Raw genomic sequence first — 18,753 nt, 5'->3', positions numbered from 1 at the left:
ACACAAACAAACGAACGAGAACATGATGTGATGGATACGGAAATTGCTGATACAACACAGAGAAGGAAAATTGTGCCCTCAGGGAAGAGGGGAAGACAACATTCGAGTAAAAATAATCACAAATAAAGTCGAGGAGACGAGGACGCGAAAAAAGCCGCCAGTTAAGACAACAAAGATTTCAGATCATCATAGAAAGGTCATAAAAAAAAAGAAGAAAATGTCCGGCTAAGACGCCAGCGTATGCTTTCGTAAAACTGGAATACCCCCGTGAAGCTTAACAGGCTTGCAGCAAATATGTCCGTGATAGAGCGAAGCTGCCTCGATCGGGGGTGAATCAAGGTTAGAAACTTTCCCAGCATGCCTAGAGGTACTTTTACTATGATCTCCAAGACTACAAATGAGGTTTTAACAGGACAAAAGATGTTTTTTCTATCTCAAAAAGGTCACTCCAAAGGCGCTTTGCCAGGTAGGATTAAATGAGCCTTGGTATTTTGTGCGAAAGTATGGCCGCAAGAGTGTGAGGATTCTTAAGTTCGCGTAGGAAAACTAAATTTTCCCAATGGCATTACATAGCTGTCAATTACTCCCCTTATTAATAATTACAATTGCCCTTATTAAGTGATTAAATACCATACAAAAACAACGCAACACATATTTACTCACATAGGGCGGACTTAAAAGTCTAACATTTTCCCCAAAGTGGACAGGTCGCCCTATCAATCAGTGCGCCTTTTGTATGCAATAATAAAGTTCTCAACTCACCCGTCATACTCTTAACCGAACATTGGCTGTTCTTCCTCTTCCTCTTCGGGCCATTGAGCCACCTGGGAAACAAGGAAAGAAATAAAACAGGTCAAATTGTGACAGTAGCGTTAGATTTCAGCATCAATTTCCAACAAATGTTTACAAAGACAACACACTGCAGGGAACCCAACCAAAAAGATCCCCACGTTAGTAGCGAACACGAGACGCCCGTCAAGTTCAGAGGTAAATTCCGCCAGAGAGGAAAAGGTGATGGATGGAGTGCAGATGGAAGTGGGGGAGGCGGTTAGTTGTGGGGCAAAGTGTTTGTGAGAAAAGCCTCGGAGGAGGTTCAGGGAGTGCCAGAGATGGAAGTGATTCCAAATCCCCTGAGTCGCTTTGCTTTCACAATCCGCTGTCTTGCCATCACTGCAAGGTCATTTAATAAAGGCCCAGTAGTGAGGGAAGAATATCCCATTTTTAAATGGAAATGATGGGAAAATGGTTCCATGTTTCACTATTTAAGTCAAATCAATCAACAACTGATTTTTACTGTCCTTGGAGTTTTAGTTTTCACGTTTTATACAAGATACGGTTTATTTTTTTCTTGAATTTCATTCATAGACATCAAAATAAATGTTGTTTCACATTTTAGCCCTTTTACTTTTCGGTATTTTGAAATAAAAGACTGTATTGGCTGCATTGTCTTGCGTTTCAGGCATTTCAAGTCTAATTTATGCGCATATAAGCCGTACCCATGATTCAGTCATTATTACAAAGTTACAGAGTTACAAATACGGCTTTTATGCGAGAAAATACGGTAATTAACAATGACTATATGCAAGATTCAGTCATTTTTGAGTTACAAATACGGCCTATACGTGAGAAAATACAATAATTAACAATAACACTTCATAGTTGTAATAATGTTACTTTTTCTTTATCTTTAATTCATCGTGTTTAACAAATGCTCATATTTTAGGGCCAATGATGCCACTTGACATCCAATCCATTTGTTGCTTTGACATACAACAGCTAAATATGAGCTCTAACATGTTTGTCCAACAAGTGGCGCATTATAGCACTTCTTGTTGGCCAAACATGCCACCGTATTATCACACGCACAAACACGACGTCATCCCCGGCCTCGTTTTAGAGTTTTTACAAGGACGTAAAGCCTCCGACAGCATGGGAGGCCAAAATAGTGACGGGAGAAATACAAACATGGCCTGCTTGCCAAGCAAAGGCTTAACATTGCTGGGACGGTGGGAGAAAAACACTTCAAAACAGACGGCACCTTTGACCTATTTATTTATTTTTACCATGTAAATAAACATGATTAAAACCACTTTCCTGCTACCTTTTTGGCCAATTCCTTAGCTGTCAAAAATAGTTTAGTTTTATTTGAGTATGCTTATGTAAGCATTTTGTTCTCAAGTTAAATGAGTTTTTCCCCCCGGTTTTGTTTTTTTTTTTGCATAAAAATTGGATTGGATAACTTTATTCATCCCGTATTTGAGTTAATTATAAGTATAATATATTCTAAATAAATTATACATAATTATACATATGTACAACTACCTTTTACTTTAATACTTGTGACTTAAATGTGCAAAAACGCAAACGATTTTATTGAGTCATTCTGCTTTTTCTATATATTTAAACATTTTTTCTATATTTTTGACAGTTTTATGACTTTTAACTAGTTTTCCTAGATTATTTTTCTATTAATGAGATCAGTCAGACATAAAATTTAGACTGAAAGGAATGTTTTAAAAAAATACTCCAAAAATATGCTACAAAAACCCAAATAAAACACAGAAAAAATACAAAAACTAAAAAACAAAAAAGCAAAGTACGGCAGTGTGAGAATTCGCAATACTTCAAAAAATGTGCAAGATTATTCATAAAAATAAACCAAAAAAAGCAATCAAAACATATCAGAAAACTAGAAAAAGATACCCCAAATAACAACAAACAGATGTAACTCCCCCCAAAATTCCACCCAAAAAGAACAGTTTATATTTTGAAGTGACTGCAATGGTTCTGAATGAATACCATAACTAACATCTACATAACTAATATTTAAAAAATATCAAATTCCTAGCTCCTTTCGACCCACCCTGTAGCGACCTAAGACCATTAACACCCACATTCACACTGTCAACAAGTGGAACGTTAACCACGACAGTCAGCGGAGCACTTTTGAAGTTTTCCGGCATGCCAAGCGTATGCAGAAACCTGTTTATACACCTCAAGAGCTTAAACACACTGAAAACCGAGACGACGAGCGATGACGGGCGTTAACCGCACCCCCGTGGTGTCCTTGAGCGACCGGTCGTCACGTGACACCACCCCAGCAGCGCTTAGGGTCTCCTTTTTCCTGTATGCTGAGCCTTAATAATTTTGCTTTGTTTTGGTGCACTCACCGTCTTTTAGATAACTTAAAAAGCTGTTTGTTTGTGCATTAAAGTCTCGGACGCGGACGTGAACGGAATGTGCCCCCGTCGCAAATGGGGTCAAGGCTACGCCGATGCATTTTCGATACCTCGGTCACGTGTTTTTTGCTCAGGAACCTGAACTAATCTTGCACAAGTGAACTCAAAGTGTACATCTACGGACACACAAACGCCCCGTCACACACACACATACACACACAGACGAAAGTGCACGTTTGGTAATTCTGACCTGGTGACGCAGAGTGATGATAAAAGATGCATGTTAAAAGAAAAGAAATGAAAATAAAAATAAAAACATCAAATCAGTCCGACGTCTGGGTCGAAGTGCTGAAAGCCAAACGGCAGATCCAGTCTAAATTTAACTTGCTCACCAAATGCACCCCTATGCGGCTTCACAATAAGCCCCGCCCATCCCAATTTCCCATTGGCCCACGCTGCTATCCCTCCACCTGTGGAACGAGGAGCAACTTGTTTTAGTCGACGGTAATAAAATTGTCGCTCTGAAGAGATTGTAAACCCTTGACCGCTATTGGAGGTACTAAACGCCCAATCCATAATAAGAATTAGCATTAAATTATGCTGTTCAGGTCTTTTAAACATTATTTCTTTACAGGTATTGAATTTAAAAAGGAATTATATACCAGTCAACCTCAGCCAATTTCTCCCCTTAATAATCATTGATATTCCCCTTATTAAGCAAAAAATAAAACCCATACAAATGCAACGTGGCACATATTTACTCACACGGCCAATCAGTATGCACTAAATTCGCCGACAACTTGACTGTCTGGGTACATTGCTTGCTGACACGCTATATTTATATAGTGAAAATGCAGAAGTGCGTTATATTAGCAGTGAAAGATTACGTTTTTGACTGCTACCAGTGACCGAGATGATCCGAAATGGGTAAAACGAGATCGGTTTTACAAAAAAAACGTACTTAAAATAAATCCCGTGCAAAATTTGTACTAAAATTTAGCGGTAGAATGAAGTTATCTACTTTTGCGGGTCTCACAAAATGATGTGTCGGGCTGGATCTCTTGTTTTTAGATAGAAACTGAGCTAGGCAGTGTTCGCCCTGGCAGGAAATGGGTTGAAATAAAGAGAGGTTTCAGCCATGATAAACAAAATATAAGAGCAACAAAGAATTCATTATTTTGGACAAAAATCACGCGGCTGTGCCTAATAAGAACTGAGGCTTTTTTCTTCAAAATTCATTTCCTGAGAAGTAAAACAAATCAAGATCATGACTCACATGTGACACTTAATGTTGATGCCCATGTGTGTGTGAGATCCAAGATGTATATCCAAGTATAAAGATGCCTTGTATCACAAATACTGAATACATTTTATCACTGGGGATGACTAAAAAAACAACAACACTAGAACCACTGTTTCATCAAAAGTTAAGAAACTGAAATAAGGAGGATATTGTCCCACTTCCAAGTTGACTATTCAGACTTAAATGAGTTTGTCCAATCCATTTAACATGGAAGGATTGACAGCCAATGAACATTTGTGGTGGCTGGATTTTAGGGGGCTGAAAACACAAAAGTCCCCAAACTTTCCAGAATGGAAATCTATCTCTTCAAGGCTTCAAACCAAACATCTGAAAAGGCAAAATGGAGTTTTGGTAATAGATAACTCGAGAGTTTCAAGAAGCAAAAAGACACTAACACTGTAAAACCATTTATCTTCTGAACCACTTATCCTAACAAGGGGGTCCTAAAGCCTTACCCAGTCAATTACATGCACTAGGTAGGGGAACACCCTGAATGGATGGACAGCCAATTGCAGGACACGAGGAGACGGACCACCATTAACGCTCACAGTCATACCCAAGGGCAATTTATAGTGTTCAACCAGGCTATCCTGCATATTTTTGGGATGTCGTAGGAAACTGGAGCACCAGTAAAAAACCCAAACAAAGCCCTGGGAGAACATGCAAAGTGAGGACTCACCTGAAATCGAACTCTCGGCCCCAGAACTGTGAGCCCAACGTGCTAACCTACTATTTCACTAGACCTCCACTGCAAAATCGGACCAAATGTGCCTACCCAGAGTCTTTGAATGAAGCCCATTGGGGCAGAATTTTGCCCAATCTGGCACACTCTGGAACAGTAACAGAAGGGAAATGGCAAAGCACAATTTAACTCCAACTGATTTTATAATTAACGTACACTCCGAAGGGATCATTCACTGCCCGAATTCAAACACTCAACAACCCTTTCACACCTCGGGACGAATTACAGACGGCCAATCCGTCGGGTTCCTTCACCTTCGTTCAAGCCTGGCAGAGTGAACGGTACTCACGGGCCCGACTGGATATTCGAACCCCCTCGGGGCCACAAAGTAGCCCTGATGTAATCAGTCACACAATCCACACGCAACAATGCTCGTTGGCGCGGCGCGACAGGACATCCTCACGGGAAGGAAAATCTAAAGCTTGTTTATACAAGTACAACTGCGAACAAATATTCATCGCCAAACACGGGCGAGGTGAGGGACACGGAGGTTTGATCGTGCTTTATCAAATGCGACAGTCGGTGTAAATGCGATTCACGTCTCTCTAGTGGAAATCAAAGGTTCCGCTAACGCAATGCGGCAGAAATGTTGGGTCAAGAGCTGTACGAGTTCTTACTCCATATTCAAGGTCAAGGTATTTAGGGCAGAACTGTACAGGGTAGCAAATCAATCAAAAAGGCCTTTAAATCAAATCAATCTATGGAATATCGGCAAATATCGTAAACTTGCCCTGAAATATCTGATTTCCAAACTTAATTTATAGGAGACAAATGATTGATGTGTCCAAATATACATATTATATCACCAAATAGACAGAAAAAGTTTTAACTAGTTCTACAATGTCTTTTTCTGTGTCTGTGCTACTGCAACAAAGTTCATTTCCAAAGTACAGAATGAATAAAAATGACTTCCCAACCATAATCTAAAACAAAATGGTCTAAATATAATTGAATGCAAATGTGTACAGTAAAAATAAGTGATACATTTTGAAATATATCTACTTATGACTGACAACCTGATCCAATGCTATTAGTCTTATATATATATATACAGGTCAAGTTATAAATCGAATTTCATGTTCAAGTTAAATTAGGATCAGATCTGTCTGGTTACAAATAGAGTCAAGTAACATATCATGGCAGTCGGGACATGAGGTGCATTGGGTTCAAATAAATAGTGCGTGAACATAACTGCATAGAGTTTTGAAAGATCTTTAAGAGCAATTTGGCTGACTTCCATTTCTTAAGACCGTTTTGGGGGTCTACTCATGGTAGGTATATCCACCAAATTTCATGTAACGATGTTGAACTGTCTCCAAGATGGTCAAAAAAAAAATTTTAACACAGAAAAACCTCTGGAAATGAACTTGCTGCCTGTTTTGGGTCTATTTTTTTAGACGTTTTTTTGTAGGTCGACTCATGGTTGACATTACCTCCATATTTTCTGTCGCTATTAGCAACAGGCTTGGGGGACCCGTTTTAAAAGTGTGCACTGAAGCATAAAAAACGACCAAATTATCAAGCCTGCAGTGTTTTTGCACACTTTTGGCACAAAAAGAGACCAGAAAAAAAGGATTACCCATCATGCTCTTAACTGAGCACTAGCCAAATCCAGGAAGAGAGAGAAAAAGAGAGAGAGAGAAGATCTGGCTATGAATCAAGGAATGTTGTTTTGCGTTTTATGTGACTATAAAATAATTATGTTTACAGAAAGACTACATGTATATTGTTCGCTTGGAACTGGACAACTCCCAAATTGGCAGAATGGGATGAAAAACATCTACGTGGGAAGTCGTGTAAAACTACCTGGAAAAAAAAAAACAATCTTCTTGGCAGGGCTAACAGGTGTTAAAACAAAAGCCTCCACACCCTTTTAAATACACGGAAGCACATTTTATATTTGCACGCTACTTCGGATCTTGGCACTTTCCTTCAAAGCGCTTTATAATTGATCGCGGCACGTCGTGTTTCTTTACTTTTTGACCAGCCCGACCAGTCCCGTGCGTCAACTCACCGTTTCTCTTCGCCCTCGAGTGGGTTAGGCTCTTGCTCCTTGGGCATGTGTTCCATTCACCTCAATTCCATCCAGCAGCCAATCACGAGAGACTGAGGCAAGCCCCGCCCTCGGATGCACGCTTGTCATTCGCCGATCGGGATGGGTCGTTCGCCGGAAGAGGGCAGGGGCAAACGCCCCGCGAGGGTGGGATGTCGAGTCCCCTCGTGGCGACCTTGGAGGTTCAAGAATGACCTTGGAGGTGGGAGGGGTTGATGGTCAGCCTTGGCGGGGAAGAGGAGGAGGAGCCACACAATCTGGAAGATGACAAAAGACAAAACAAAATTAATAATAGTATAAAATGTGAATGTGGAATTGCAAATACGCATTGGAAGTATGTTGTACACAAAAGCCCCGCCCCACACCCACAAAAACACACAAAATAAACAGACAAGCATTTCAAACTGATCAAATATTTAATTAAAATTGTAAACAATTAAAAAATATACTTAAAAATAATTTGTATATGGAAAATGTTTGACAAAAAAATGTGAATATTATATATTAATTTAAAAAGTTAAAATAATTTGTACATTGAAATTGTTTAACAAAAAATTTAAATATTATATATTAATTTAAAAATAGTTAAAATTATTTGTATATTAAAAATGTGTAACAAAAATGTAAATCTTAATTAAAAAGTGATATTTTAATTCAATTCAGAGGAATATCTAAAATCAAAAAGGTATTCATTTTCTCTAAAAAAATATTTCAAGTATTTATTTTCTCCATACAATTTAAAAAAATAAATACATTTAGTACAGTTTCTCTCCCTCTTCAAAGTGAATACAGCTAGTTATTACTAAAAGGCATTCGCATCTTTCCAAATTTGTTTTGATGGGCCATTACGTCTACTACTTCTCTTTCTCTCTGCGGTACTTGAGTTGGCGCTTGTTTGTTCGCTCCATAACAATCGGCCACTTATCGCAGCGGGAGAGCGACAGGACGAGAGACAGATGGCACCTTTGTTCCTGTCGGCTAGTGAAAGAAATTCCCGCGGCGTACTAGATGGGCGAATATGCCTCGTGCCTAGTGGCTAAAGTGAGAATAAGATAGACAGTCGTTGTGGGCACAGCGGGCACTGTGGACTTTTTCATCAATTACTCTCAATTTATTTTGAGCCAAGCTACAAATAAATTTAAGCCAATAGCCATAAAGCCTCATTCTTTAAGGAATAAATCTGTGTTATCAAGGCATAATGTCTTGTTTTATGTCTGAGTATTTTTCTTGGCTGCACTGGATTCAGTTAACGGGGATGTTGGATTCTTTTTTCCGAGGGTGGTGAATTTTCCCAATATGAAAATGTATATTTTTATTGGATTGGATAACTTTATTCAACCCGTATTTGGGAAATTTCGTTGTCACATTAGCAAGAGGGTGAGGATGCAGAAATAGGAAAAGTATTTTGGACATAAATAGATAGTTAATAAGTAAGTTAATAAATAAATACATGAATAAATATATAAAAAAATAAGTGTGTTGCTGAAATATATCTATATATACATACATATGTATAAGCACATATATACATACACACATATAAGCACATATATATACACATACATATATATAAGCACATATATACATACACATGCATATATATAAGCACTTATATTCATACACATACATATATAAGCACATGTATACATACACATATATACATACACATACATATATATACATACACATATATACATACACATACATATATAAGCACATATATACATGCACATACATATATATAAGCACATATATACATACACATACATATATATAAGCACATATATACATACACATAGATGTACATGCATGCATACGGTAGGTCCTAGCCATTTTTTTGTTAAAGAGCCTGACACCTGATGGGAGGAAGGATTGATTTAGCTTTGTATTAATTTAAAATCTCTTTCTAATTATATATTTGAGTTGTATTTAGAATACTCAGTACTAATAATTAGGCTTTTTTATCACCTAAAAATAGTCAATGGCCCTATTATTATTACAATTATTGTTATTTGCATGTAGGTACAAGCGTATGTGCTTGTAAAGTTAAAAATACTTGTCTCTTCCAAGGTGCGGGGAAAATGTTGCGAAGGTGAAATGAAGATGAAAAGATGGAGGCCACGACGGCAAAAGTTGAAAAGGCCAATGACGGCCAAATCAGTGAAGAGATTTAAGGCCCGCAGATGTTTTTCTGCTCATCTTCATTTGAACGTGCACGGTGGATTTCCGCATGTCGTCATATTTAATGAAGATAAATGCTTTGACCACATCTGTTCACCATATAATATCATAGTGCAGTGACAGACTAATTATGATGGAAATTAACCATACTTTTATTTTTAAGTAGGAGGAAAAAAAAGCTAGTGTTGTGATGCACTCAAAAAGAAAATCATTCAATCAACACAAACTGCAACCCCCGTTTGTCTTTTAAATATAAAATGTAAGAAACCGCAGCAGCCTTCACTTTTAATTGCCTTTGCTGACATACATTCTTAAAATACTTCATAATTACTGCCAATGAGTGAGTGTATGAGATAATTGTGGGAATGACATTTTGATTGCAAATTCATGCAGAGGATCGGCTCGCATTCATTGTCATGTTTTTTTTTTTTTTGCCTTTGAGAGCGATAGATGTCCAATCCGTCAAATGACTGACACAGAAAATAAGTATTGGGAGTCAAGAAAATGTTGATTAATTAGTTTGAATTATTGGGACACTAACATAAAGTTGTGAAAAGGTAAACAAAAGTATTTGGATGTTAACGGGAAGTTTTGAAATTGTGTTTGGATATAAACTAAAGTATTGGAAAATAGGGTAAAAGTACTAGGAGACCAATCTGAAATCTTAAAAATGTGCAAAATGGGAATGTGGGCAACAAAAAGTTTTGATAAAATGGATAAAAGTATATTGACACCAACAAAAGTCAAGAAAATGTAAATGAAAATGTTGGGGGACCAATCTGAAGTCTTGAAATTGAATGAAAGCATGATTATTATTTATTTTAATACATTAATAACTAATTTCCTATTATTTTTAACACGTATGTTTCTCACCTTTCATACAAAATTAGGCATTTGATCATTTAAGCTTTTTTTAAAGGAGTTAGCTGGTCATTTTTAGGACAGTGGAACTAATTAGAAATTTTACATATAAAGTACTGCTCTACTTACGAAAAATCCAAGTGACAAAGTGACAAGTTCTGTAACCATTTACATTCTTAAGTAGTGGTACCACTCTATATTGTTTCAAGTTATGGAAACATTTACTTTTGTAAGTAGAGGTACCACTGTATATTTTTTTCCTTCTGCTGTTGTTGCAAAATCAATATCTATTCTTGCTGACTCAACATTTTAATTTCTCCTTGATCTTCCTAGACCAACTTCCTTTACATAGCCCCTATTCTTATAGGTTCCTCCTCTCTTTCTTCCTTGCACGTATACAGGTCGCCTCATGAACTTTTCCCTCATTTATTCCTTTTCCCTCATGCTCTGTTTGCGCCAACGTTGTTTGCATGTGTACAGTGAGGCCCGACCCGGGCCAGCTGAGGCCACGCGAGGTAGAACATTCTATACGGAGCACGGAAAACAGGTCAGCCGGCGTCCTGTCGCCGCGCCGAATTCTTTTTGGGGTCGTTTGTCTTCTCGAGTCGCTGGCAGCGAAGACGCCGCTCGTAAATATATATATACGGGCCATGGGGGCGACTCTTTGCCTATGCTAACAATTGAAAACCAGAGCGGGTGACAGTTTTAAGAGCGCCGCATCATCAAAATATTCAAAGAAATGAAAGACAGTCGGCAGTAGATTTAGGGCAAATATAGAGTTTTGGGAGAAATTGCGAGGGGATGTTTTGTCTGTTGACTGAATGCCGTATTTTCATGACTATAAGGCGCAATTAAAAGTCTTAAATTTTCTCCAAAATAGACAGAGCGCCTTATAATCCAGTGTGCTTTATATATGGAAAAATTTAAATGTGTCATTCATTGAGGGTGCGCCTTATATAGTGGTGCGCCTTATAGTTCTGAAAATACGGTAACTCGCATGGGTCATTTCCAATTGGTTTTGGGTGACTTCGTGTTTCTTTTAGAGCAATTCTGAATCCTTTAATGTTGCAATCAGATAAATTCCATGTGGTTTGGGGAAATGTACACATCCCCTTTCTGTGGATAAAAGGCATTTTTTGGCTTTTTATGGAGATGTCCTTCCAGCCAAAGTGGTCAGGACTACTGCAAATCCCGTTTATTAGGTTGCATGATCAACAAGCACATTTGAAAACAGAGAAGGTGTGGAGCGGGTGGTCCTACAGTCACACAAGTCTCAAATTACATTGAGGTAAATGATCTGTTCATAGCTCAGCAAGTTTCAACTCTAACATAAATAAATTAACCTGTTAAACACAATAACTAAAACTCAAGCACCATGAATCATTCCAATAAAATTTCACCCCGAATTGCGCTTTTAAGTTCAACGACGGTTCAGTTCCAAGCGATGAGCAAATCAGTTTACATTCACGTGGACTTTAGCATTTAAATATGTTTGCACCTTGCAAGTGTGTAGTTGCATGTGTGCATTTCAGTTCACAGTTTCCACAAGGAGTTGGAAGTCAGAGGGGAAAGAATGTAAATATATGAGCATTTATGATGGAAAAAACAGCAAAATTAACCTCCATTGCTGTCCACGCCCGCACTGCTTTCTTTCCCAAGGCAGCTTCACAATACCTGGCAGACCCTCTAATAGCCGACCTGGGATGACGGAAAACTGTCAACATGTGGTCAAAGGGGGCGGGACTACAGATGTGTTGTCACATTTCTCGTGTTATGGAAACACGCAGCTAAGGGATCGAGGTTGAGTTGGGGAGGTGGGGGGCTGAATACAGCACTTAATCTGGTCTGGAGATGCACTGACTGATGCGATTACATTTCAGGTCAATGTAAAGTTTTCATTTCAAATGTAAAATTCCTCGTTTTGTCCTCGCATTACAATCGGTGTGACTGTTCCTTTAAGGAAGCACGACCCAACATGAATGGTGACGCGTGGCAAGACACACATACACATACACATACGTAGCTCACATCACCTCTTGGTACCCCCTCAAGTGTTTCCATTCATCCCCAAGTCTCTGCCACCTCTGTAATGAGCAATAAAAAAGGTACTGTAAAAAATGCAAACACCGCACACAGCAGCAAGTTGGCTAGATGTCCCCCTCCTTTCCTAAAACCTGGTGAGGCCCCCCAAACGCCTACTCCACCATAGAGCCTATAATCCAAATCTTTTTCCTGAACGGATGCAGAAGAATCTATGAAAGATGAGAAGGTGGTGCAGGAAAAGGAGGGATGTTTGCATGTAGGCGACCACAAAGGTGGAGGCGATGGACTGGAAGGTGATTTTCTTGGCAGAGACTCTGGCTGGGGCACCCTTGGGCCTGGGGGGGCCCCGATTTTTTCCCCTAACGCCCCCAGACCGGATCTTCACGAGCGTGTGTGTGGTCCTGGATCTGATTAGTCTTCATCTCACCCACGCATTCACTTATATATGCAAAAATACACTGTACATGTGCCTGAGCTATGCAAAGAGAACAACACGGTCGTCTAAACCCCCCCACATCCCCTAGAGACCCTCTTGTGTCAGAAGAGATCAAGAACGTTTCAGTCTGTGGACTGGAGACTAAGAGGAGCATTGATATTAAACAGAAGAAGAGAAGAAGAAGTCGTTTTTACATTCCATAACGCTGCGCACGTGACTGAATCCCCACGGGCGTGATTCAACATCACGCAACACTTCTGATAGACTGCGGCATGGATGACTTGATGCCAGAGATGGATGAGAAAGGTCAGAGTGAAATATCAAGGTTAATTTCAGAAGGTGCAGGTTTGGAGGGAACGTAGCAGATCAAATGTAAGGGTGGATGATTGAGAGTGTGGGGGTAAAAGGTCAAAGGTGAAGATTAAAAAGGTGTGGTGGAAAGTTTCAATGTCAGGAATGGAAAGTGGAGAATTAAGAAGTTGAGTAGAGTCAGAGTGAGGTTTAGGGTTGAGGAGAAGATTCAAGTTCAATGGTTGAGAGTCAAAATGGAGGTTCAATGTAAAACTTCATGGGGAAGATTGATGGTTAAACTCTTGGCTAAGCAATTGTGAGTGTTTTTAAGATTTGTGGTATGTGTTAGGTTTATGGTAACAGATTCACTGTAAATCTTAAGGGGAAAAAGCCTTGGGTTAAAGGCTCCAATGTTAAAGGCTTTTGAGTAGAGATTCGGGGTGAAAGTTCAGGTTGAAAGGGTCAAAAGTTCAAGGGTAAGAAACTAGGGTTATGATTTCATTTATAACATTCTGCACTATAGTGTCCACAGAATGAGATTACGTTGAAGGTTCAAAGGTTTCACAGTTCTTACGTCAAGTTGATGTTGAAAGCAAAGGTCAAGGATTGAAATCCATTAACAATTAACAACTCCTACAGGGAACATCAAAAGCAAAGTTTGATGGTAAAGTTAGCCAGTGTACAAAAGTACAGCACATAATGAATGATTGGATTGAACATTAGAGGTAAAGAGTAGTGCTAGTTTGTAGGTTAACAATTCTACGTTCATGCACTTTTCAAAGCTTCGACTATGTCCATAGGAGCGATGTTCTGTTGCCATGGAGATAATTGAGCACTTGACAAAGTCAACAGTAGACCCTGTGATTACACACAGCCGCACAAACGCCTTCACCATGCAATCCGAGCACTCAACCAGGACAATAAGTCAGCCGTGAAGGCGGCCATATTGGCGCAGACGGGATAACGGACAAATATTTTCAAATCGGGTTTGGATTTAGAAAATTTTACTATAAAAACAGAAAATAGACACCGAGAGGAAGGGTAATATTCAGAAAATGAAGTAAATTCTACTACTACTACTTTGCTACATTCTCAAATTCTGCTGATGGTTAATTGGAACTTTTCCCAATTCCATCTTTAGAAACAGTTCATAATTTACTCCACCTTTTGCCAATGGCTAATACAATTGATATAGTTAATGTAATTTTGCTCGATTGCCTATGGAATACTTCATAATTTTCTCACTTTCTTCTGAGGATTCATCGGTACTGTTCATAATTCACTCCATCTTTTGCTGATGGCTAATTGTAACTCTTCCTAAATCGCCCCGACATTCTGTTAAACGGTATTTGAAAGTGTTTATACATCCCTTCACTTTCTGCTTACTTATATTTGAAGCTATTCATAATTCATTTCACCTTCTCCTACAAAAACAATACATTGTGGTACGAGTCCCATACATCATTTTTATGATTGAAAAGAATCCAGGAAAAGTTTTCCTAAGATATTTAAAACCCAAACATGGTGACCACATTAATGCCAAATGACCTCACATGTTTATTTTTATGGTTTACAAGTTATAGGTCATATAACTGGTAAAAATATGCTTAGTTTTTCAGTCAAAAACCTGGAATTTTAAACTAGCAGACTACAGAATATCCCCTTTTTGTCTAGATGACTGATTTTCTTTGTTTATTTACATCTGATCATTAGTGGTCCGTACAAATGAAGTGGTTTAGCTTTATGGCTTCTTAGCAGTGTGCAGGCATGGACTTGGGAAAGGTCAGAGGGTTTCATTCACTGAGGCCACGTGAGGTTCCGCCAGACCCGAGGTATGCTAAATATTTACCAACGACTTTGACCCCCGTGCATTACATGTGCACTCTACGCTAAGTATGTACGGCATGTGTACATGAATGTATACAACAAGGGAATATAGAACACTACTTGGCATTCACCTCACCATCTGTGTTGCTGTTGTGAGGAGCATGTACACACTTTCGCTTCTCTATATCAAGCTTACAGTCCAGTGGACCGGCTCGCTATTCCCACTTCGAGGGTCAATGCGAGGCTTGTCTTCGTAAAAAAGTCAGTGGATTAAAAAAAAAAAAAAAAAAAGAAAAAGCACATCCATTAGCATGACAAATTTATACAAAGCCAAGCACTTACGTCGGCCTGACAACTGTCAATGAAAAGAAGGCTAAAAATGGCGCTGTGGAATAGATTCAGGGAGCAAAAATCCAGAAAATATATAATCGCATTTTTGCAATGATGTGAGCTAAACTGACTTGGACCAATAGGTTATCCATAAGGAACACCACATACCTCCAGAACTGGAATTATACATGACATACATTTAGTTTTTTTTCTTGGCCTTCTTCACAAAGACAAGTTGTGTAACTTGAAGCGCTTAAAAACAAAAGATGCCGTGACAGCGACACTTTCCACCCAATGACAAGCACAGATCAGCTTTGGGCGATGTGACATTGGATATGGCGGCCACACCCGCACGTCTTGTCGCCACAGTCGTCCTAGCCGCGATGTTCAAAGAAGAGTCATTAATCATCGAAGGTGACATCAATAGTTAACGACAAGTGTGGTGGTATGCAGAGCCACAGGATCTTGCGACTAGTCTGCGTGGGAGCTTAACTCAATTGTGTTAAGAACTTACAATTAGAGTGGAGCTTGCTAGGCTTTTTTTTTCTTCCCCGGAGCAACGATACTACGATGTTAGTCCATTTGCAATCCAATAAATTCACATTACCATGTACACAGGAAAACTGATTGAGATCATTTTATTTAGTCCTTTTGACGCAACCTCAACTTGGGTATAAAATGAATCAATGAATTAGATATTTTGAACAAAAAACTGATAAGAATTTGGATTAACCGCCTATCTTTAATCCTTGATTAAATTTAATTGCATGATGGAATCAAATAATATAATTGCGCCCTTGATTTAGTTGTAAAACTGCTTTAAAATACTATGAAAACTGGCCATATCTTATCATGCTCCATTTTTTTCAGCAAAACTGGAATACAACATTCATTTATTTTCCATTCCAGTTATCTTCACAAGGTTTGGGGGGTGCTTGAGCCTATCCCAACAAACTGCAGGCAGTCAACAACCATTGCATTGATGCTAACACTCATACATAGAGAATTTTTGGATTGTTTATTAAATCTAGCATACGTGTAAACCCACACAGCCATAGAAAGAGCATGCAAACTCCACACTAGAACATCAAAACTCAACTGGGGATTGAAACCTCAATCTCAGAACTGTTAAGCCCATGTGCTTGAGGCAAGCGGCACTTACACCATGCCATCAAAATTATATACTTGGAATCCAAATATAAAAAGTACTGATGAAAATAATTGGCAGGTTATGCACATATGTCAACTATCATCACTTGAAAGTTCATCAGTTATTGATTAGTCTTTGGAGACCTTGTTGGCAGAAATAATTGCCTTGTGAAGTAAACTACAGTTAAAACAAACTTGTAAAGAAATGGAAAATCTATTAAAAAAAGCAAACAAAGGGGCATTTCAATTGATTCCAGTGGGGGGAATTGTTTTCATATGCAAGTTAATTAAGTTAAAAGCTTAGTCTCCAAACGAATTAAACTTATCAGTCGAGGAACTTGTACATTTGTACAGAAACAAGGGGCCATCTTTCCAAAATTAAACAGGACGAGTCTCGGGACAGATCCCACCAATCACAAGCCGGTATTGCATTTGGTTGGCAGAGAGTAGAAAAGCTAGTAAAAGAGGGAAACATCAGCCAAGTGGGAGAATATAGGTGGAAAGCTATACAGGCCACCTCTCCCAGACGATAAACACCAGCACTAAGTGTGTGCATTGGTGCCCTCACACTCCATTGGAGCACGTGAGTGTTGTTGACAGAGTAGGAGCAAGACATTCTGGGCCAGCCAGTCCACAAACACACACACATACACACACACCTGCTGTATAATGTGTGAGGAGGGTCGGGTCGCATAGTCCATGTAAAGGCTAGAACATTCTCTGGATTAGTGGCATCTGATGGAAGAAGTTATCTTGGGCTAAGCTCTGCTAGGCTCTGTCCTCAAGCGGCATGCATTGGATCACATTTTATGGATATGGCAAAAAAATATATGCGCACATGAAGAAGCATGAGTTGTTGACATCTAATTTGATTAGTGACGGTCATGGCAAAGAACATTGAGTTTTAGTTGGGAAATCAGTTGGATAAGGATTGGAATTAACTCTGCTAGTGGGTAAAACCTACAGAAAGTCATGTACTCGGTTTCGTACATGTGTCTATTTTAAGATAACTTAAGAACAAGAAAGACTAATATCAACCTTACATGATAGGTTAGTAATATGGATTTAAGAGGTCATTAACTAGTTGCCATTGACACCAATCCAACTGAACGGGAAGATTTGGGAGTAAATTTTGCTCCATTCAAACTCACAGAAGGATTAAAAGAGCAAAATGATTGATTGACATCTAGCGTCGTGAGATCAAAAGTCAAAGTTAACATTAAACTATTGGTTCTCATAGACAGCCATCGGGGTCCAACCCACTTTCACTACAATCATTCATGCCAATCTGAAGCTATTAATGGCACTCAAACACTATCAATTACTGTCAACTTTCCCATTTAAAACAGATTAGACATCTATGACCACTGGATTTCCTCCAGCGGGGGGCTTCCAGGCTTCTCTTGCCATCCCACCAGGCTAAGAGTTTCACCCTATTTCAACCATATCTAATGACAACATCCCAACTCTCTGCCATTGCACTGAATTGGATTTGTTTCTGCTAAAAGACTTTAAGCCTATGCTCTTTAGTAAGAAACAACATTAAAGTATTATGTGGAAAAACGGCTGCTAATACAAGAATAGTCATCATTTTACAAAAACATGCTGGCATGCCAATGGTCTTTTCTATATAACCAGCCTTTGCATCAATAGGAGCCAATAACTGAATTCCTCATTATGTTATAATGCACTAGAAAAAGCTGCCACAAAATTGATAAGCTTTCACACAACAACTTTCTGTAAGGTTGACAACTATAATATAGGCTAGGACTGAATGGACATACACATTATCAGTGCAACCACCACGGCAACGTTATCACATGATGTCTCACGTGGACCGATCAATGTACCAGCTGGATGAGCGCATTTTCAATCATTGGCCCTGTCACTCACAAAGTCGTCGCAGAAATAGATAACCTGGATTTTCACAAACACTGTCTAATAGGAAGACGGTGGGTGGAAAAAGTGGCGCCTAACATAAGCAGACATGAACAGCCTGTGTCACGCGGGACCCTGAAGGCAACTCTGGAGAAAGGACCCGTGTGGTCCCGTCTCCCCCGATTTAAGAAAACGCATGTCCCCTACGCGACCCTTACTAATCACATTGTGTGCCAGCTATCTTGTTAGTTGCCTCAGGAGTAATGGCTAAAGACGGGATTGAGGTTTTAATCGAGCCTCCCGCAGGGCAGCGTACCATCCACGGTAGTTACCGGAGTGCATGTGAGTGTCCACTAAGAACGCTGGATAATTTTGAAATACAATTAACTCTACTTGGGATTTCTTAAAGATGCAATTAAATAATCCATTCATTGGTTGCCATGGGCCCCTGATTGTAATGTGATGAGCCAATCTGATGGT

The 18,753-nt window shown here is 39.1% G+C and overlaps 1 protein-coding gene across 3 annotated transcripts in view; it reads right to left on the bottom strand.

Moving 5' to 3' along the window:
- LOC144211382 (thyroid hormone receptor alpha-B) overlaps positions 1-18,753 on the bottom strand; it is a 65,798-nt gene that overhangs the window by 8,473 nt on the left and 38,572 nt on the right. For 2 of the 3 annotated variants that reach the window (XM_077738569.1, XM_077738570.1), the window contains exons 3-4: positions 7,239-7,534; positions 763-824 (exon numbers count right to left, since the gene is read on the bottom strand). In XM_077738569.1, coding sequence (XP_077594695.1) covers positions 763-824; positions 7,239-7,294 — 118 coding nt within the window. In that variant the 5' untranslated portion in view covers positions 7,295-7,534. Of the gene's footprint in view, positions 1-762; positions 825-3,429; positions 3,535-7,238; positions 7,535-18,753 lie in introns of those variants that run through there. The other variant, XM_077738571.1, reaches the window with a different exon arrangement.

Source organism: Stigmatopora nigra, chromosome 18 (genome assembly GCF_051989575.1).
Source record: "Stigmatopora nigra isolate UIUO_SnigA chromosome 18, RoL_Snig_1.1, whole genome shotgun sequence".
In the NCBI taxonomy this organism is placed as follows: Eukaryota; Metazoa; Chordata; class Actinopteri; order Syngnathiformes; family Syngnathidae; genus Stigmatopora; species Stigmatopora nigra.
This window is presented reverse-complemented; position numbering and strand designations above follow the sequence as displayed.